Source organism: Neopelma chrysocephalum, unplaced genomic scaffold (assembly GCF_003984885.1).
Source record: "Neopelma chrysocephalum unplaced genomic scaffold, ASM398488v2 Primary Assembly neopelma1_68, whole genome shotgun sequence".
NCBI classification, from domain to species: domain Eukaryota; kingdom Metazoa; phylum Chordata; class Aves; order Passeriformes; family Pipridae; genus Neopelma; species Neopelma chrysocephalum.
Genome location: NW_020897727.1, coordinates 8,858,875 through 8,881,054, shown reverse-complemented (window position 1 = coordinate 8,881,054; position 22,180 = coordinate 8,858,875). Strand labels below are relative to the sequence as shown.

General features: G+C 39.2%; 1 protein-coding gene across 2 annotated transcripts in view; it reads left to right on the top strand.

The window, feature by feature from the left end:
• The window catches only part of CDH13 (cadherin 13), a 451,056-nt gene that overhangs the window by 75,190 nt on the left and 353,686 nt on the right, over nucleotides 1-22,180 (top strand). For both annotated transcript variants that reach the window (XM_027685001.1, XM_027685000.1), the window contains exon 2: nucleotides 15,025-15,136. In XM_027685001.1, coding sequence (XP_027540802.1) covers nucleotides 15,025-15,136 — 112 coding nt within the window. The remainder of the gene's footprint in view (nucleotides 1-15,024; nucleotides 15,137-22,180) is intronic.

Below are 22,180 nucleotides of genomic sequence, written 5' to 3'. Positions count from 1 at the left end.
GCAGTTTTTGGTAAGCATAGAAACAATATGAACTATGTTAGTGAAACAAATTAGATGCCAAGAAACACTGATGTGCTTATGTTGGATACAAAAGCACAGAGCCTGAGAGGTCTGTGAGCTGTTGGGGGGTGAATATGAAACCACCACACACACAACACTTTGTGCAACATCATCTGTGAGCTCTCAGAGCACACAAGGGAATTCTGCCGTGCCCTCCCCCTCATTTCTCCAAGTCTCCTCTCTGTTGTGTTGTGCTTCCCATTGGGCCAATTGATTTTTACTGATTTTTTCCTCTAGTTTTTTACCAGTTGATTAGAAAAAAATCAGAACCAATCTGCAAGTGCCTTCTTATCTCACTGTGTGAGAATAAACTATAGCAGCAAGCCCTTGCTTTTTAGGAGCTTTTCTACCAGTAGATATCTACTGCCCCATCTACTGGGCCTATTTTTCACTTGGGTTTTTTGAATAAACTTGAAAAAAATGGGTGATTTCCCTCACATCCGATCAAACAATTTCTCAGTCTCCATCTCCTATGTATAATATCATTCCTCTTACAGTTTGACATTTATTTCTGTGGCCAATGGGTACAATAAGGGCTTGCAATGTTTTTGTTGGTAGAAGCTCAGATGACCTTGTTTGCATTAGGGCTTTGTTTTTCAAAGTTTCTTTTGTCTCTTACAATGCAGATCACTACTTCAAATCAGAATTTTAAAATAATCTCCTGGGTGGATTTGAAATCTCCCATCACAGACAAGCATCTTTCCAGAGCTTTATTCTTCAATCTTGTGTATTAATCCTGATTTTATGTCAGTTACTAATGAGACCTTTGCTGTTATCAAGGCACTAATGAGTGCAAAAGGGAAAAGGTAACACTGCAGTAGATGTGAACTTACTGGAGTGACTTCTGACTGATTGGTTGAGGGTCACCAGGTATAAAAACAATTCTTCTGGAACCCATGGATGGTGTGCTTGGTTTGCTTGTTGCTTCTTCAGTAACTGAAAGTTGGGCTTCATTATAATTTTTAAAGGTCATAACACCTGGATGCTGGCCATAAATATCCACCTACAAATACATCTATTTAGCCTGATTACAAAAAGAAAGAATTTGGAGTATCAACGTTTCAAATTTTACATTTTGTAGATATTTTTTCCTTCTGTCCTCTGAAGAAAGTGACTCTTCCTTTAGGGTTGAGAAATACATGTAAGAGCAATATATAAGGAAATTATCAGCGGATTATACAGGAAATTAAAATTGAGAATTCATCTAAGTTATACCTATTTTGTAACAGCTCAGGTAACAATCTCTGCTTTAACACACCATTTGAAAACTTAGTTCTTCTGGCCAGCAGTGGAAAAACTCTACTAGTAGTCTCTTGCTTCATTAAAATCTATGTAAAATAGCTCAGAAGTAGAAAAAACCCAGATATTTGACAGATATTTCTTCTCTCATAATTCATTGCATTAGAGACTCTTCCACCAAATAAATCTGTGGCCTTTAACTCTATTGTTGGGTTGTCTGTATTTAACAGGGTAACTTAAAAACATATTTCTATTTAAAAAAATAGCAGTATCTTACATTAAACCCCTGACACTTCTGTAGACTCGTGGTATTTTCCCACTGCAGAGAAGCAGAATTAAAGGAGGAAAGCTCTGGATGTCAGCACAGAAGATTTGTTAGGAGACTACCATCTGTAGTTTTTCACTGATATGAAGGAAGAGGGTGTTACAAGAAAATAAGAATATAAAGCAGGCCCAGCACCTGAGAGCCTTTGCTTTCAACACGATCCTATTCCTTGTACTCTGAGAATGGTCACTGGTGGTGCCTCAGACAGGCAATATTTGTCAGCATTTATAACGTGCTTCTTGCTCAGGATTTCAAACCTCCAAAACACTGAGGTAACTCCCAGAGCCTCCCTGCTCTGTGTGTTAATTGTCTTGTTTTCATTTGCAGATGGGGGGACGTGGGGAGGTTAAATGATTTGCCTGTGCTGGGGGGTGAGTTGTCTCTTGGCGTGGATTAGAAACCAGGAAGGGAAATCCTTATCACAGCAGTTGGGAACATTGGGACTAACCTATAGGTCTAGGACTGAGCCTACTTCTACCTCTGACACTAAAATGCACCACAGAACAAGTGAAATATAGGTGAAAACATTCACAAATTAAAAGGAGGCTCCAAATGACCCAATTTGCTGTGCCTTCTGGTTTGCTTTTGGCTCAGTTCCTAATCTAGTTTCTCACAGGAGAAACTCCTCCTGTGAATAGCTTCTTCTTAATAATAGAATATTACTTTACTGATTAATATTTGTTGGACACTTAGTCTAATTACGGTTTCTCACAGCTACTTTAATTACTATAATACGAGCTTTAACTTAAGCAAAATATTCCAGATGAGTTCAGCGACGCTTTGCAACTTAATTCTGGCTGTGGAACTACTGGGAGACAGGAAACCACACTCCTTCCTGAGGCCAGGACACGTGTTTTTGAACGATAAGATACGTTAGTATTTTTGTTTCTGAATCAAAAGATGTAAATACCAAGGATTTACAGGAGCTGGGAACTCTGAAAGCTCAGCCTGGGGAATTGCTGCAGCGAACACGATTAACGGGATAAAGGGGAGCTCCGTGGAGTGCAATTGAGGATGTCGGTGTTTGCTCACTAATTGAAATTGGAGAGGCAGAATTAGAAGCCTGTGATTAGGAAGGCATGCCAATATCTTGAAGGACTAGCTCCCATCTTTTCAAACGTGCAGAGGAACTCTGGGTTGTTTTTTCGTGGTGAGAAATTGTCCTGTTTCTTCTGCATCACTCATGCTGAAAAGCGAAAAGGGAAATAGGAAGACGAGTCTTCGGAAGAAATTGGTCGCTAATTTTTTCTTCCTGGGTTATTTTAAACTACAGGTTAGGTCACATTCATATTTATTGAATAGCTCAGTGGGAAGTACAAAAGTGCTTGGATTGGATATTTGCTTGGTAGTAAATAGGAACATATTGGCAGAGTATTAATGAAGGAGATCAGGCAAGAAAAAAGTGGAGGATTCACTAATACTGTGACCCGTCACCTCTAGTTCTCAGTTCTCCATTTGTACGTCTCCAGTGCCATTTTCAAATGTCACACCTTAATTTCCTCCCTTTTACAGAAAAATACTTAATAGCAGAGGATGTTCTTTACCACTGAGAACAGCAACTCCATTAATCAGTTTAAAAAAAAAACAAACAAAACCCAGGTTTCTGCGTAACAGTCCTGTTAAATCAGGAACGATGTCCCTGAAGTCCAACCTGAATTTCCTACTTCATGTACTTAATATTTGCCATGAGCTTGAACCAGAAGCTGTCGAGCTTCTGTATATGCACAGCAGAGGACTTGAGTTCTTGATTGAGAAGACAAATGTTGTGGGAATAAATCCTTCTCATTTTTTCGTGGACTCGAACTTCATCAAGACTTTGCTCTCCTCCTTTGGAATTGTTTATTTCACTTCAGGGAAATAAAAGTAGGTGGTTTCTGAGACGCTCTTGCTTTGTAGGATGTAGGAAGACAGGGGAATTTGATTATGGAAAAAGGCTCTCTTACAATATTTAAACCAGAAAAATTAGGTTTCTGCTTTTGCATAATGCCGATTTAGTTTGAAGTGTAATGCTTTCTGCTTTCCCCCTTGCAAGCTGATTCTTATTTAGGAGATGAAAGATTGTGCAAAATATAATATTCTTGTATAATTTAAACTGCCTGATAATGTGCTGTAGCCTCCCAGAATTCAGTCCCAAGCATGAGGCATTGATTTAAAAAAGGCATTTAAATAATTTAAAATTGTTCAATGCTGAGCATGATCAGCACCCCAATCATTTTCAAATAAAAGTACCTCTAAAAAATTGAAGCAGTTGAATAATTTTAAATTGCTTTATACTGTGCAAGCACAGAACCCCAATCACTTCTAGGATGAAGCACTTGAAAAAAAAAAAATTGAAGTGCTCCAGTAAATTTAAATTGCCCTGTACAAAGAAAAGGGCCTTTAAATTATTGGTTACTTGAATTTTTTTCCTTAAGTTTTCTAAATTTTATGTACTACTCAAACAGCTTAACTTTATCAAAATGAACAAAAAAAATCTGATTGTATAAACTTGCAAAATATTAAATTAACCTCTGTTACATATAGTAATGGTAGGATATTTCACAATCAAACATCATACATCCTGCTGTAGGAATTCTCAGTATTTTCATTATTATGTTTAGCTCAGACAAAATAAAAATAAAATATAACCCTATAGAGAGAATAGTTTAAGCACTAGAATTCTTTAGCTCGTCTCTCTGGCAAAAAACATACCTCTTCAGACCTCCCAAATCTGAATTATGTCAGTGGTTTTTTACCTGGCCAGTCTAGACAAAAGCAAACCCATGTCCTTAAATGCTTTCTGTCCGTAAATTTTTAACAACAGTGTGATAATATTGATATTTATAAGTAGATATAGGTCGCTAAAGCAAGATCCAAGGCAGAGATTCACATTTTTTCATAACCTCTCATGTGTTTTATGTTTATTGCTTTTGTCTGTTGCCTGTGGAACAGATGATAGGTTTGGTAAATACAGAGAATTATGGAGCTAATGAATGTACTGGAAGCGCTGCCTACAGTGTTAAAGGGGGAGGCTACAGAGGTTTCCTGACCACTGTGGGAACTTGATTTAAACTATGGATTTCCAAAGCAAATTATAGTTTATTGAAGAGGTTCCATGTCGGAGTTTGTGGGATACAACTGTACTTATAGCTCAGAACTGACAGCTGTCCCTTCACCTGAGGGAAAAAAAATCAGTATGTTCTCTTGGGTGCAGATAATCTTCTATGATGCTTGTTTCTACAACAAACCAAAAAATCCATTGGAATATTTAGTAATTAACACCCAATATTTCCCAGAAACACCTTTCCTTGATGGTTGAAAGGAAGTTTTCCTGTAAGAAAAGAAAGAATAGTTATTCAACAGGGTGTTTCTAAACATTCTTCAGTACTTCTGAGACCTCGTTCCCAACACGGCAGGATTTTCTTTGACTGCCAAAGCCACGTGGGGTCAATGGCTGTGCCTTCTGCACAAAGAGATTTCATTCAGCTCTTAAATGGCAAGCAATTAGAAGAGAAAGGGTTAGAGACCAGGCTCTTGGTTTCATATTATTTATGTTCAATTAACTTACCAGACTGGTTGGTTTTTTTTTTTTCTTTCCTTCCTGCTTTGGTTACTAAGTGTTGATCTTTAATAGTTATCATGTTCCTAACATTAATGGGTTTTATTTCTTTGGAAAGGTCATTCTTGATGTAATGTCACTGTTAACACGAGGGAGCCTGTAAGCTTTGGACATTTTGCTTTATTGTGATGTGCTCAAAAATGTTGAACTGCTCACTGCCTTTCCCTTGGGGTTTGCTTCCACTAAAATCAGAAGAGTCAGTACAAGTTCTTTTAAATTTTTGACTGTGTTTTTGCAATTCATTAAAAGTACTCCTCAACCAGCAGCTGGCACTGCTAAAAAGACCTGGGTCTTTTTTTTAACGCTTTTCTATTTATTTCTAGATGACTCTAAGAGCTTGAAAATTGCTACCTCTTTAAACAGACCCACGAGGCTTTGGCCAGTAAAATGAGCAGTGATGTGATGTAGCAACTTGGGTCATATGAGTTAAATGAATTAGTTATATCTGGTTACCAGCCTACTACTAATAAGGTAGAGTTAGTACTCTTTAGGAAAAGAGAGTAAAATCACCTAAAATCAACATTGAATAAGATTTCTAAGCTCAGTTCCCTCTCTTATAGTTGTATATAATGTGCAAAACATAACAATATTTTGACCTCGTAGTTAGCTAAAAAGATACGTATTGTATTTATTTTATGTACTGGAGTTACTTATGTCCCTAAATTTTACCAGCTGGAACGAAAACTGGCATATCCATGTTTATTTCCTGGAGTTAGTTAGCAGGACAAGAGGTATCAGTACTGCAGGTGTGTCACATGGGGTTTGGCCTGGTTTTCTGAGCTGGTATGAGCTTTATTCTCTTACTGCTTAACCTTGTTTTCCACAATTCCCTCTCATAACACTTGAAACAGTTTCAGAGTTGGGAGACTGAGCTGAAAGCATCAAATTCACAGGATTTTCATGAGAACGAGAAAGAGATGAGGAGATTTACAGGCCTTGTCCTTCCCTCTGAGCTTAGTTTTTTTAAACAGAAATCAACAGGAAGCCAGCCTTCCCAACTATTTATTTAAATACTCTCATGCTGCTGTTGCTCTGTTGTAAAGGAAAATAACCACTTGACGTGTGATAACTTTGTGAAATGTATTTTTTCATGGCTTGTTCTATACAACAGATTGTCCTCTTCCTGTCAAAGTCAAATAAAAGCATGTCCAAACTGGGAGACAGCTTTGCATTGGGCTTTTTGCCTTGCACCACTTTCTCAGTTTTTATAACGAGTCTTTGGTTATTATGATTTTTTTTTCTCCAATAACCTTGCTGGAATCAAAGAGATTTTACTTGAAAGTATTAATTTTTTAAAAAATCTTGCGTTTGTGAGTTTTTAAGAGAAGGTCAGAAAATGTTCAACAAATGGTTTTTTGAAGTTGAAAACCAGATGTTTTCTCTTTTCCTTGTACTTTTATGAGTTCTAAAGGGTTGATTCTTGATTTTCCCAGTGTTTCAAGGTGATAGCACTGCTATGTGTTTAATCCTCGAACCCGTGCTATTCTTGGGAAGATTGTTTTCAGCAGGCTCATTTTCACTTTTAGCCAAAGACAGATGTTCAGTGATACACCAGGTTCAGTTCTGTGGAGCAGTAATAATTGCTTTATGCTCCAACTTTGTGGAATATAAAGAAAACAATAGGTGGAAGGTTGCATTTTTTTTGATAACGATCACACTGCTGGGAAATTAAACATGTATCATGTTCCTTATGGTTTCCAACCATCCTATCCAAAACCCCACTATCTGCTGTAAGAAATATGATTTTAATTTTTTCTCTAACGGCTTTTGCCACATCAGTGTTTCCCTGGGTGGAATAATGACTTTGCCCCATGCAACTGCACGTGAAGGGTTATAAATATTTTGGCGGAATTTTTAATTTATTTCCTTTTCTGATAACCAGAGATCCATATTTTCATTCATCTAAGTGCTTCGTGAAGTCATTACTGCTGGAAAATAGGATGAACCTGTTTATTTCATTAGGCAATAAATAACTAAAATGTTTGTTATAAGCAGATCTTGGAACAGGTTATTGCTGTGAGGCAGTTTAGGTTTCAGTAATTCCCCACCTTGCAGTAAAACCAGTTCAGAACTCTGACTTTCAATGTTTCTTCTTTATGCCTCTTTCACTGGTACAGGAGTGCTATTGAATGGCTCATTTGCATTATTCTGTGCCCTGTAAAATGAATTTATTATGCAGCTTCTCTAAATAGGCTAACCAGTTGTAATCTCATTCCAGTGGTGTATGGGTTTCAGCAAAACATGATTACTCCTTTCATAATGCCTAAAAATAAACAAAAACTAACCTTGGAGCCCAACCCGTCCTTTTGCTCCAGTCTGGTGTGTTAGATGGGGCCATTAATCACCATGGGGAGGTGTTTACTTGCTAAATACTTGAGTAATTGAAAATATTACTTACTTTGAGCACAGGTAACACGTTTTGGCCTCTGTTATTAATCATTAAAATACTTAATGAACCAGGATGATAGTTATTCCCTGGATTACAAAATCTGAACAATGTTCATCATCATCTACGTTGATGGAACAGGAGGTTGATCCTGCACTCTGAGCCATGTGAGTCCAACTCCTCCTGAGCTGGAAGCTCAGATTTAGGGGCAGATCCTTTGTCTCAGCTCATGATCTGTGTGGAGAGGGAAGGTTGAGCTTGGGCTCTGTGCTGTGAGATCTCTGCCCGTTGTGAGCAGAGCTGGTTCCCAGCTGGTCAAAGGGCACAGATTTAGCAATGCATGAATATTTATTATTTAGCAATGCATTTATATTTCATAAAGATTAATCCTGACTCTGTTTGCAGAACCTGCTTAACACTGTTATAGGTAAATGGTGGCAGTACCTCTGTCCATGTCAAATTTTTCAACTCTTTGTGTGCTGGGTAATTTTCGAATGATCATGAACATCAGCACAACGAGACTTTAAAAGGAAAAAGTAGAATTTCAGGAAGCATTAGACAACATATTTTAGGCTTAAGGAAATATCAGGATCACTTACCAGACCCTAGAGAATATTTATCTGGAATTCTTTGTGTATTTTGCACTTAAGCAGGCACATTGAAAGGCTACTGAGATGATCACAGAGATGGATCCATATAGGAGGAGCTGGAAAGAGCTTGGTTTGTCCGGCCTGATAAATGGAAGATTTAGAGAGGACAGAGGTTAATTAAGTTATGAGATGAGACTTGTAAGAGAATAAATGGCTGTAAATTGACCATGAACAAATTTTTTCTGGAAGCTGCGAAATGACCATCAGAATAAAGGTCGGGAATTAGGGAATGTAGGAAGAATTATTTATGATTGGGATCAAGAGATCCAGACAGGAGTCTGTGAGTTGTGCCTGCTTTTGACACCAGAGGTGGTTCATTCCAGGCCTGTGTGAGGGTTTCACAGAACCATTAGGGCTGGAAGGGACCTCTGGGGACCATCCAGTCCAACCCCTCTGCCGAGGCAGGGTCACCTGGAGCAGGTGACACAGGAACGTGTCCAGGTGGGTTTGGAATGTCTTCAGGGTTTCCTTGGAGTTCCCAAGTTTTTCCTGGGGTTGTGAGTCAAGTGAGCTCCAAGCCAGCTCAGGTTCTGAAGCATGGAGAATGTGATAGTGAGAGTTTACTAAGCAGCTGAATTTTGAGGTGCAGTGCCAGGGCAGGTTGTGGTGCAGACTGGGGGGGTCTCACACCCAGCCGTGTTTCTCCAGCCCCACTATCCCGTGGGCCCTGGGTGTCACCCCTGGAACTGTGACTGGGCTCAGGGACAGATGTAAGTGCAGAACAGAAAAAGTGACTGGTTTCCAGTCAGGTGAGTGCTGGGGAGAGGGGACTCATCCCAGCTCTGCCTTCAAACAGGGATGTTGTCAAAGTGCTCCTGTGCTTTCTGGTGCCATTTTATCCTTTTCTGCCCTGAGCAGGGTGGACTTCGAGGCACTTTGGGCTCTAAACAGACCCTGGAGTCACATCTTAACCCAGTGATAGTGTCTCTTCCAGAGATCTGGAATTTCAGAGGACAAGTGGCTGTTCAGGCATCACCACTGGCAAATTGCTTCTTGAATAACTTACCAAGATTCCCAGCGTCGTGGAAGAGGCACACTTTTTACTGACTGTGTGATAAAATCCTTCTAATAAACATAGATTCCCCAGGAAAATGCTCATAAACAGGAAGTTCCTGGGGTAGGTAGTCTGACAAAAGAGTTTGTCACATTTTGTTTGCAGTTAATGGATGCCTGGTGCAGTCACCCAGCTTAGTGACAGGAGAACTGAATTCATGTGAGACAATAAAGTCATTCTCATTTGCATTTTCATAGCCCACTCTTCAGTACTCCAAGTGTGACTCTCCCTTTCAGGACAGAGCTGTGCAGTAAATGGATAGGTAGGCCCTTAAAAAGAATATTTATCATCCTTGAAGAATCTCAGTGCCAAATCTTAATAGCATTTCTTACAAAAATGACTGGAATTCACTATCAGATATAGAGGTAGAGCTGTAGAGATTGTAAATAGTCTATTTTTTTTAACTTCTCTCCTGATAAAAAGAAGAGAGGTTAAAGTCTGAAACAGTGAAAACTTCCCTCCAAAATGAAAATATTGAATAAAAAACAAACCCCAGATTGTAACACTCTAGAAATCAAATTAATTCAAAAGAACTGCGTGTTTTAATTCATTTAATCACTTTCAGAGATAAATAATTCAACATACCTTTATGTAAAGTTAAAGTACCTTTGTTAATTATGCCAATCAGAGGATAAGTTGTTCAGGTTTTTGAGTTTGTTTTTTTTTTGCTGTTTTAGTTGATGTTAAAAAATACAGAAGACAAGGAGGGCTTCCTGTCCAGCCTGTGTGTGATTTGATGAAACAATTGCTGACACTCTAATTGAAGTCTACATAATGCAGAATTAGAACCTTCCTTAGAGCAGTGCTCTCTTTATTCTGCTTAAATCTCCCTCTGTTAACTCCATTTAAATGACTCTCACTTAAATCTAGAGTAAAAACCTAAAATCAATTAATAGTTCTTACTGACTTCATCTCATTTCATCATATCTGTGTCTGTGATGCTCATCACTTGTTTTGCTTTGGCTTCCTCCCTATCCATTTTTGGGGGATCCAATGTTGCAGCACCTGAAGATGGAAATGATTTTAAGATTCAAAGATCTCGATCTGCATGATAAAAATGTTTTGCCATGTGCAATTTAATTCAGTGTTGGCAGTTCTCATTATTCTGATTGCTTTTCTCTCTCTGCTGTTCTCAGCTTCGAGGATCACCGGATTTTATATGAAAATCTGAAGTTTTCATATGCAAAACCCCAAATTTCTGGCTCTCGTGTTTCCAGAGTAAAACTCGGAAGCATAAATTTTCAATACCCACTTTCAAGTAAATGAGTTACATGGATAAAAAAGAAACCCCAAAATCGTGCTTCAAAAAAACCCTCCCTACCTACAACTTCAAACAAAAAACAATCACAACTAAAAAACTAATTTCTTAGGAAGTGATTTGTAATTTTTGAACTTTTGAGGTTATTATTCTTATTAAAAATGAGTGTGGTTTCTATTTTAGCTCTTCCTTTGTGCTGGTTTCTGTTGGTTTGTTTTCTTCAGCTTACTCTCCTGAAGTCCAAGGCAGATTGTGATCCTTCAGAATATTGCCTATGAAACGAGATTTGTTTGCATTTATTGTGTGTACAATCCCAGTCTGGGCAGATGGCTCTCCCAGGTGTCTGCACCATCTACATCTCTAATTAAATAAAGCCTTGCACAAGGATGAATTTCACACCCTAAGAATGTGTGTGAAACGCAATTAATATTCTGTGTTTGTGTGGTAGGTGATCTCCTACAGGTAGGGCTGATGAAGATATGAGAGTGTTTACAGCAAAAGGTGAGAAAATTCATTTTCAGGGCGAGGACATGGCCAGTCAAACCTGAAACTGTGCAAGTGGAAAAGGACACAAAGATTCTGAAATTCTTTGAAAGGTCATTTTCAGAGACTGACTTTCAGTCACCAGCAGAGGAGGCAGAAGAACCCTGGGTTTTGACATGTGGTGATACCCAGAGGTACTTTAGCATCAGGGACTTTATTAATTTCCTCTGCAGTGTGGTATAAAATTGCTGTCCTTTTTTTGCTTTCCGACCATATTCTGTGTGAGCGGCTTTCAGTGCAAATGGTGAGGTCACTAAAGGTCCACCAGCAGGCGTGTGCTGGTTTATTAACTAAAAAAAAAAAGGTGTTTCTTAGCTTGGTACCTCATCAGAAGTACAGTTCTCTCCCAGTGGCCAAACTAGGACAGGAGTTATCTGAACCAGTGACATTTCCTCAGAGTTGACTGGCAATAAATTCAGAAAGACAAATTGTCAGGATATTAAAACTGAGTCCTTGCTCTGTGGGTTTCTGCAAAGCAGCAGGTTATGAAAAACTTTGATTTTCCTTGTCAGTGAACACAGGATCTGTAGGTCTGAGTGGTCACAACTGTCTGGTTTGCTTTTCAGACTTCTAATCCTTTAGATTTTCATGAGCAATTTGTTTGCTGCATAATTGTTCAAGAATTTGGCTTTTTTCTTTGTAGCAGGTGAAGGATCCTTTTGTACTAATTGCCCAACACTAGATGTGTGAACAGTATTTATATATTCTGAGATCTACACGTGACAGTTAAATATTATTTTCAGTGAATTTAGCTGAAGTTTTTCTTTGGACAGCTATCAACCCATAAACCCTTTTATGACATCCAAAAATACGAAAACTACATGGTGCTTAAATTCCAATGTATTCTCCTTTGAACAAGTCTCTTTGCCTTCAACATATATCTGCTTGGCTTACTTTTTGCAAGATATTTTTAAAGACTCTTTTTCCCCAGCGTGAAGAACTTTAACAGGAATTATTTTAATGAGATAGACATTTAGTTCAACAGAAGTTACTTCATGGGAAAAATAAATTAAAAGAATAATTGTCGTTTTCAACGGTAATTAATTAAAAACTCTCCATGTGATGACAAATTTAACATTTTGTCTGACATGTTGAGAAGAAGAAAGTGCCTGGAATTGCACAAGTGGAATAAAATGTTCCGTTTCACAGCAAGGCCAAGCCTGAGTCTTGTAATTATTTCAAAGGGAGTAAAGGTCATTTTCTATTTGCTGCATCTGTATTATGTGAGGCTTCTGTACCAGGCTCACAGAAGTTAACTCGTGACCCATTTAGATTGCCCAGATTTCAAAGTCAACTTCTCCTGTCACAAATCTGATAAAGTACACATATTCCCTTCTCTAAGTACTGACAGAGATGATGTCCAAAGAGGCTTTTTATTTATAGCTCTGTAAGACAAGAGTTTCAGCTTTAAGACTCCGGCAGCCGGGAGATCAGAACACGATTTGCCTCTTGCTCCTGTGTTAATCCTTTAGGGGAAGAGCTGTTTGCAGAGAAATTTCAGCATATATATGGCTTGGACTATTTTTCTGGTGTGGACTCATTATGAAACTTTGCTTCAGTTGTTGCTTTGCATCTCGACATTGGAAGAGTTTTCCTTCTGCTGTGATTGCACTTTGATGCATATTCATTCAGGAACACTCTGAGTCAGAAGGACTCAGGTACTTTAAAAGTGCACCTGTGCCCACTGAAGATGTGTGCAGAAAGTGCATGTGTGTCTTTCTTCCTGTGCGTGTGCCCATTTAAATGCATATAAGGCTGGGGGTTTTTAACAATCAGTAATCAAGTTTTAGGAACAATTTTCTGGGCAGGCTCGAAATATGTCAGTTCACGTTTGCAGACATCTCGTACTGGAAGACTGAAGGGGAACGTGTTCAATTCTCAACCCCTACAGAGTCCAAAATCTCCTATAAAATCAGTATATCAACGCTAATAAGTGACTGAGGGATCAGGTGCTGTGTTTTTAAACCTTTTTAGAAGGGCAGCAGCAGTGAGTACACAGAAGGGAACAGCAGTCAAGTGTATTGCATCTTGCTTCGTGTGCTTAAGTCTCTCCTTTCTTGGTTAATTCTTCCACGGGACAAACACAGAGCAGGCCAGGATGGAAGGCAAAGGTGTCCATCTGCTGCATTTGTCTTCCACCAGCTTAATTGCCATGAAATATTCTGCCTTTTTTCTTGCAGTCTGCTGGCACTTCTAGCCAAGCTTTTATAGCCAGTGTCAGTGCCATGAAACAAATGCTCCAGCAGTTGGTTTCCATAAGAACAACTAATGCAGAGCAGGTGGGATGTTGCTGCCTCTGGTTTTTATAAATGGGATCCCCCGGAACTTACAGCGAGTGTGAAGTGCACGAAAGGAGGGAGCAGCCAATGTATCACTGAGTCAGCAAATGGACTGTGAGTGGTGCTGAAGAGGGGAACGTGCAGATGTTACAATTTTGCAGGACGTCACTGTAGGATCAGGATCAGCAGATGTAGGTGATAACGGAGTAGAAGCAGGACTGAGTGATGCTGCTGGTGTGCTGGGAGAAGGGAGAGTGCAGTTTGTCACTTGAAGCAGAAAGGAACCTTCAGCATTCACCACTGTGGGATAGGGGAGTAATTGTTTTCACAGTTTTATTTGCAAAACTTTATTGTGTGTTGAGGGCGTCTTGAGTAAATACCCCCATTTGTGCAGGGCCACCTGAATTTAAGAGCGAGGGTCACTCAGAACCCCTGTGTTCAACTGTTTCCTTCTTGGTTGCTATGTGCACCCTCTCTACTTGATTTTGCTTTGACTGCCCGAGAACCAGGAGATTGACCATAATGACTTGAGATCAGAGTACTCAGTACCCCACCCTAAAGTCAGGTTTTTTAAAACACCTTTGGAGGTTCTGAAGCAGAAAGTACCTCTGAAAATGTAGTTACACATATTGAGGTTGGAAAATATGATTTGGCTTTTCCTACTCTTAAACTCACCTCCTTTTGCCTCTCTCTTTAACCTTTTAAACTTTGCAGTAATTTTTTTCTTGCTTCTTCTTCCTTCAACGTTCTTACCTCCATGCTCTCATGTAACAGCTGCCAAGAAAAAATAACCCTTCAGGTTGTTTTCTCTCCTCAGAAGTAAAATGCTTCAGAGACTGAGATTAATATTGTACCTATTTCCAAGCAATTTTATTTTGCTTTTAAGCTTCCTCCTTTGTTAAGATGTTCCTGTGGTGACAGAGAACTTTGGTGACCATATACTAACAGTTTCACAAACTGTATTCAACTTTAACCCTCAGATCCACTGTGATGCACACATTTCTTTTTCAGTCCTCCCTCGGTGTAAACAAGCTTTTGATTATAGGGAAAATGGACAAACTGTGGCTTGGAGGGAAAGAAGAGAAAGGCAACAGTTTATTAGCAAAGAAGTTCTTTTACAAATGAAACTTTTATAGGTGAAACTTTACCCTCGAATAAAGAATTTATTCTGTAACTTAGTGATCAACTTTCTGAAGTAGGTTTGTAGCTCCTAATTTGTCTCTTATTCAAATCAACTTACATGAGCTTAATTTAAGCCTATATTTAAGTCCAGCTGTGTTCAGCCAAGCTCAATACATGTGATTTTTAGGAGCAACATTAAATCGTATGTTTTCAGGAAAACCAATAATATTCTTTACTGATATTCTGAACCGAACTTCACCTTGAAAGCTACTATTTTGTATTTTCCACGCCAACCCACATATATAAAAGCAAAAACCTTAAATAAAAAATTGTTTAGCGAGATTTGAAAGGGAAGTGTGATGTGATGGATATTTTGTTTTATGAGTATGAAGCCCAATGTTTTGTTTTATGAGCACTGAGCCCAGACCCGGTATCGTTCCCAGAAGCCAACATGATGGATGAAGGAATGGATGCTCAAAGTCTATTTCTGTTTTTTTCTTTTCCCCTCAGATTCTGTTGCTTGCATGGGCAGAAGATTTAGAATGTGTCCCTGGATTCCAGCAGAAGGTTTTTCATATTGAGAAGCCATTTGAATTCACAGAGGACAAGCTGGTTCTGAACCGTACGTTATTTTCATATATTACTATTGTGCAAAAATCAGAATTGTTTATGTATGCATTTGATTCCTGCCATTTATCAGAGAGGTTTGTTTTTTGTACCTAGGATTTTGAATATTGCCATGATTCTGTCTGGGTTCCCCTGCATGAATCCTATATCTCTACAGACTTCACTCTGTTCCATGTATTAGAGATGACAAAGTATGATATATAATAATTTAGGACTATATGAATATTATGAAAACTTAGAATACATAACTTTTTAAAAAGCAAATTTACTCTTTTTTTTTATGGTCTTACCTATGAGCTTGAAAATCAGGACTTGCCTATCAACATTTCACTATTAAATAATCTCTGCAACTCAGGTTTAGAACTCTGTATCATAAAAGTTTTGTTCATACCTGGTGCAAGTCCAAGTCTTTGCATGAAATTCAGAGGAGGCTTGATGGAGCTTGGGATCATCAGTGATTGTAGAATGTGTGTCACACAGCTGGGATGTTCAGCAATATTTCCCCTGACCAGGTACCACCTCATCAAATCCAAGCTGGCCCAAGGTACTCAAAGCATTAAACTGAGGAGCTTTAACTGTTTTCAGTCCTGGGGTTGGTTTGTTCCAACACTTCAGTGTCACAACCTGTTCATTCCCTTCTGGGGCTTTGGGACTTCAACACTGTCAAACCAAGGTAGTACCTTACCCAGGGGTGCATCCAGATGCCTTTAAAGACTTAAAAGCTGCCATTTTCAGTTCTCTCCAGATATTGCTACCACATATTGATGTATTTTCACTGTTAGGCTTGTTTGGATGAAGGTGTAATTCATCTGTGCACATTCACTTTAAAATAGCACTAACTTTTCCAAATGAAGCGTCAGAATTAGTTGCCAAAGTCTATTTAAATGACTCTCTTAAGCTTAAGTTATTCAGCCTCTAACAGGTGCTAAAATAAACTTTTATGATAGCATTTTTTAGTCTCAGTTGCTCAGTCTGAGTTGCTTTTTCACAGGAGATTTAGATCATGAATAGTAATACTGCTCAGACATGTGAGATGGTTCTTCAGTTTAGAAAAGAGATTTCAAACTTTTAATTTCTTGGGGCAATTTTGTTGTCTTTGGAATTCTAATTTTTGAAGAGTTGCCAAACACATTCCTGCACGATTAAAAGTCAAAATCTTACAATATAAGAAACATAATAGATTTAATAAGCGTGCAGAGTTAAAGACCTATGTAAAAAAAAGGAATATTGATAAACTACTTTCAAATTGAGTAAAAATGGCCTTTGCTGTATACTTTATCTACTTCAGGCTGTAGTGTGTCTGTCCAGATCTCCTGCTGCTTTGGAGAGGGTCACCTAAAGGCTGAGTTGGTTCAGCCAAATTGACTGGACTGTTCTGTGGTGACCTAGCAATTTGCACTGGCATGAAACGAGCACAATAATTAAGATGCCATCGGTAACGTGAGGAGGAGGGAAGAGCAGGAGGAGATTCAGAAATGCCCGGAAACAATCTTTGGAATTCAATTATTTTAATAAGCAGACGCTAAATTGGCCTAATGTGCGATGTCTGACAAAGGCAGCCCGTCAGCGCAAGATCCCGGTTAATTCAATCACTCACAGGCCGTGTGTCCTTCATGCAGCAGCATTAAACCTCAGCACAGTTTCTTCATTTCAGCTGTCAACAGAACTGATAATTTTAATTGTCTGTCTGAATACACTTTGCATGCTCGTGCATCTTTTTATCCCCATTACCCGAGAGTGGGGTAATTCAGCAGTTGCGTTGCAATGTGAGGCTCACCAGGGCTGTGTAAATTAATAGAGCAAATATGCAAAGCAGACCCATAGATTGTTTTTGTAGTCCTCAATAAGCCAAGGAGCTCTTAATTCTTTTCTGAAGTGCAATAAAACAGTCTTTTTCTTTTTTTCTTTTCTTTTTCAATTTAAACAAGGACCTACTGTACATTTCATTGCTGGCATCTCCCTCGTAATTAAATATAGGTTATGGATGCTTCTTATGTATTTATTACTTCTACATATGGCAATGTTAATTATATTTTACATTTACTGGTGAGAAGAAGGAAGAGATACCCAGACTGAGGATAGAGAATTTTCTCTTATTTCTTGTTCTGATTTGTAGCAATTCTTATCAAAGCCCACTTGTAAGCTGGCCATAAAAAGTCCAGCTGTGTGTGCATATCCCCCTTCCAATTAGTTTCACTGGAATTTAGTTGCTATTAGTTTTTCTCTCATTGTAGTCAGGTTGAACTGGCTTTTTAATTCTTATTTATTTATGTACCCTTGCATCTCATTTAACAGCAAACTCCAGACTTGGTCCGTTTCATTTACCCATTTTTTCTTTCATTTATTTTTTTCTAATTTTGACCTTATTTTTTTCCTCCTCAGACCCCTTTATCTCTTTATAACTTGTGTTTTCCATGATCACAAACAAAATCAGGCATTGGTCTTCTACTTCTGGCCTGCCCAGTTTTTTCTCTGAGTGCAGTTTTCTTAATCCAGATGTTCCTTTGATGCAGTGGGAGAGGACCCATAGACTCATTTTCTGGAAGTAGGAGAGGGTCTGTCCACATAATTATTATTTTAGCAAGCAATTGTGTGACTGGTTTTGTCTTCCTCAGAGCTTTTCTTTGTTTACACCCGGGACCATCTTTGCCATCCAACAGAGAAGATCATCAAGATCGCTACATTCTTGATGAAGTGCTAATTGACAGCCTTTAATTACAGGTTTTACACCTGTCAGAAACACTCGTGGCCATGAAATGCTTCTCCATCAGGAAGCTTGTCTTTGGCGAGACTGGCAGGTCACTGGTAGTGACAGGGCTCTGTCGTGCTGGGCTGATAGAAAGTTCCTAATCAGACTCATCAAGTGTGGAAATGTAATTGTGTTACATTAATCACGTTTATACTTAACATACATCGCTCTTGGCTTTTGGGGGTATTTTTTAATTGACAGTGAATCAAATAGTGCACTTGAAAAATGGAGGCAATTAACATAAAGCACGAGGGGATGTGTTGGGCATACTGAACGGGGGAGTACATTGCCAGTGCTTTAAATGTCAAAACAAAGGAAGTTTTGACCCTTACTTGAAAAGCTTTAATTTGGATGTTAATTAATGCCTGACCTCTCCTGTCTCTTACGTGATAGATTACGTGTTCAGAGCTGGGGCTGCTTCAGGATCTGTCTGCATTTGGGTACTATTTTTTTGTTCTGTGGATTTTAACAAAGACTTTTCTATTCAAATTGTTGTTTACCCATATGATGTGAAATGTGTTAGACTGCTCATTAGTGCTCAGAAGGAATTCTTCTGTTGTCTAGCAAAGCTGTGGCCTCCAAGATTTCCTTTGTCCCAAGGGAATAAATGCTGTGGAAAGATCAGAGAAGACTGTTCCTACTACCACAGTGTCATGTGAACGTGGATCACAGCACTGATCACACATCAAAACACTTCTTGTTGATTCTGAGACGATGCCACGTGTGTGATTTATCACATCCGCTCTTCCCACTGATTCCATGCCATTTGACTGCACAGATGGCCTCTTCCCATGGCTCTTCCATGCTCCCAACAGCTCTGCAGTTGCTCTCTTGCTCGTTCTGATCCGTGCAGAGTGTGTCATCACACGCACTTCACTCATCTCCCCCTCTTCCCTTTTCCCTCGTGTCATGGTTTGAGAGCCCTAAAATCCAATTCCCGAGTCCTAGCCCCCCTCCCACATCTCAACCCAGTGTGAGATGGGTTTTCCAGACACCACACGAGGCTCAGAATGGGGGGAAGGGATTATATATTACAATGGCTGTACAAAATAAATATTATAGTACATTACATACACAATCTCAACTATCTCTACCATGACAAAACAGTATTTACAATGGATCAAATCTCTTCTCCCTCCTAAATAAAAGTCCAGGAGGGAAGAAGGAAGAGATCCTTTCCACTTATGAGCAGCAAGTCTTTCTAGGGCAGCAGTGTCTCGTTCTCTCTTCCATGCAGCAGCTGTAGCTGGATCTTTGCCACCTCGCCTTGCAGAGAGCCAAGGTGGAGGCGTAACCCAGCCCTCTGCAACCCCCCAAACCCTCTGTGGAGCTTTGACACGAGCTTTAGATGCTAACACAGCCCAGATAGGAACATGGGGAAGTTCACTCAGGGTTTGACACAGGTTGTAGGGTAGAAAGGAGTGAACCCCTTTATTAAAATGGCTCCTCCTTTTATGGGGGAGCTGGGAGAACTTTCTAGAGTATGGTGAATAAGGGGAGGAGTTTTGGGAAGGAGGAACAATGATTGGGAGGGATAACAACAGAATATGCACGAGAGGGGAGTGGAACTCTTGTGGAACGAACCATTACAAAGTAGGGATAGGGACAAACCATTATTAAAAACCATTAAAACAGCCATAAACTTGTAATTTCTCTCCATTCAACAGTCTCAGTTAAACAAGTCCATTATTTCAAATCCATTCCTCTTCTTTTGCGACTTCTTTCAATACCACAGCCCAGCTCTGGTGGGCTTTTCTCTCTGGTTCTTCAGAATCCTCATCCACAAGATGCCAGTGTTAACTCCTCGTGCTGAATATTGCAGGCTTTGGGTAATTGGAACTGCAGGTTGTAGTTTTTAGCTTGTATAAAAAGACATGTTCAAGCGAGGTAAGATTTTAAGCTTAGTAATTTCTCGCAGGGAAAACTGTCTGGACTTCTGGGTAATAGTCAAATAACTGGATTTTTCACCTATCCAGGTGTACTTGTCTGCAGTGTGTCCTTGTTGAAACAAGCTGGCTGTTCCAAATAAAGAAGTCTTTAAAGCATTTGGAATTTTACAAACATCTTAAAATTACTTTCCATTCACATAAATCACTCGCTGTGTTAAGGATGTACTTCAGAAAATGTTGAAAAATGACTTAGTTCCCGTTCCTTGGCACGTGGTAACAGATTCTGTAGAAAGGCATCTCAACCTTCCTACCCAGATAGAGCTTGTTATACTCTAAAATATATCTTAATAGGCTCACATACATATATAGAATTGGAATACCAGAGCTTCAGTTCTGACACTTGGGTACATGATCAAGGCCAGGCATCTGGGACTCTCTTATTCTGTGTGGACAGAAATATTGCTCAGGATTTGAAGGCACATGTCTTAATCACACTATTCCCATGTTATTAAAATTCCAGGATATATCTGGGGATACGCAAAATGGTTGAAAAACGGAGGGTTTTAAAGTGGGAGATTGAGAACTTTACAACATGTTCCTGGAGGCAGAGTGAGGAAGATCCTTTTGCACTGAAATACCCGAGGCATTGCCCTTCGATTGAAGTTTGATGCAGAACTCTTACATGGAGGGAGAAAATTGTCTGCACATGCATTGCAAATACACATTGTGACTAAATAATATAGAATGTCTCAGATGTGTCTCTGAATGGATGTAAGCAGATTGCTGGTGCAACATAACAATGTCATGTCATCTGTTAAAATGCTCTCACACATGATTAAAGCAAAAAAAAAACCAGGAGAAATGGTTGTTGTGTTCCAGGTGGTCAAACAGTTCCCTTCCAAACAGTGCATGTCAGCTTATTAACAGGACCCAGGGGGGAATGAGTCAAAAATAGACTGATTTTTATGCATATATATTTAATTAAGCTGGTTTTTTTAAAGATAGGACTTTAGACTGAGCAGAGTGAAAGAATTATTTAGTCTCTGAAGGGTATCATCAGGACTGGGTCAGAATCTCTCAGGGATGCAGTCACTCTTGGAGAGTAACAGAGGGAAAGGCATATGTTTTGGTGAAACCTCCTCTTGACATTATAATTCCAAGGTGGAGGAAATAAAGATCTAAACCTAAAGTGTCTTGTCGGTTTTGTTGAGGAAAAGCCACACAACCCTGTTTGAAAACCAAACCAAACAAACCCACAAATGAAAAGGGAGCGAGAATCCCTGCAGCGACAGCGAATGCTCTTTTAACGGGCTGGTCTGGATTTAGGAAGATAAAAAGTAGCAGATTACTTGGTTTGAGATTTAATTTGTTTCTGGAGCCCTTCCAAGAGCCATAATGTTTCACAGCTAATATTTTTTTGAAATACGTGTGGGCTTTGGTTGGCTGAAACGGGCCAGCTGTTCCCCTAATAATCTAAATAATGGCCAACTGCTCAGGATTAGCAGGTTGGGGCTCTCGCTCAGCACAGTGCAAACCTTGTATTAATAATGTCCCCGGGTGCTTCAGGGGACACTTCTCTGTTCATTTCCAGTTGGCAATTTCAGAACAACAAAAAATCGGATTAACTGAGCTGTTCCTTCTGAGCTGATCACCAGCACAGGCTATGATGCAGCTCTGCAGGTGCAGAAACGTGTTGGAAGGACAAAAATCTGTCTTTTAGGAAAATGTAGGTGGCTTCACTTGGGGAAAACCCCACGAGAAAATATTCTGACGTTGCTTATGGTTGACAAAAACTTATCAGGGTTGTCTTCCCGTGGCAATATGACTTGTGGTTACAGTTCAGAGCTGGGTCAATCTGAAGGGGCTGCAGCACCAGCCCAACTTTGTCAGGAGGAAACTGTCCCTATCTGACAAACAGATGCAGCACAAATTACCACACACCGAGACTTTAAGGCATTTCTGTAGCACATTGCTTAGGGTTTTTTCACAGCCTGCATTTCTGACTGAACTCTTAATTTGAGGATCTTAGGAAAGCACCATTCAAAAGAATCATGGCCAGCTAACCTTCTCCATTACATTTCAAAGTGCAGGGTGGACATTTAGCGAGAACTAATGGGAGTATGGGAGGTTAAATCTTCCTTTAAACATAGAATCTCATTTAACTTAATGATATCTTAAAGCATGCAAGTATTCTTGAAAATAATTGTAGATGTAGTTCACAATGAATTCTGAGCTTTTAGGATTTCTGTCTGCTAATCCAAATCAAATTATAACTTTTCTAATGTAATTATGATCATGCTTCAAGTTGCAGTTTTTCTTTCCCTTTGCTTATTTAAATCAGTCTTTTTCAGACAGAGCACTCTGTCTGCTTTAATGGTCACATCTCCTTTTTCAGAGCTTT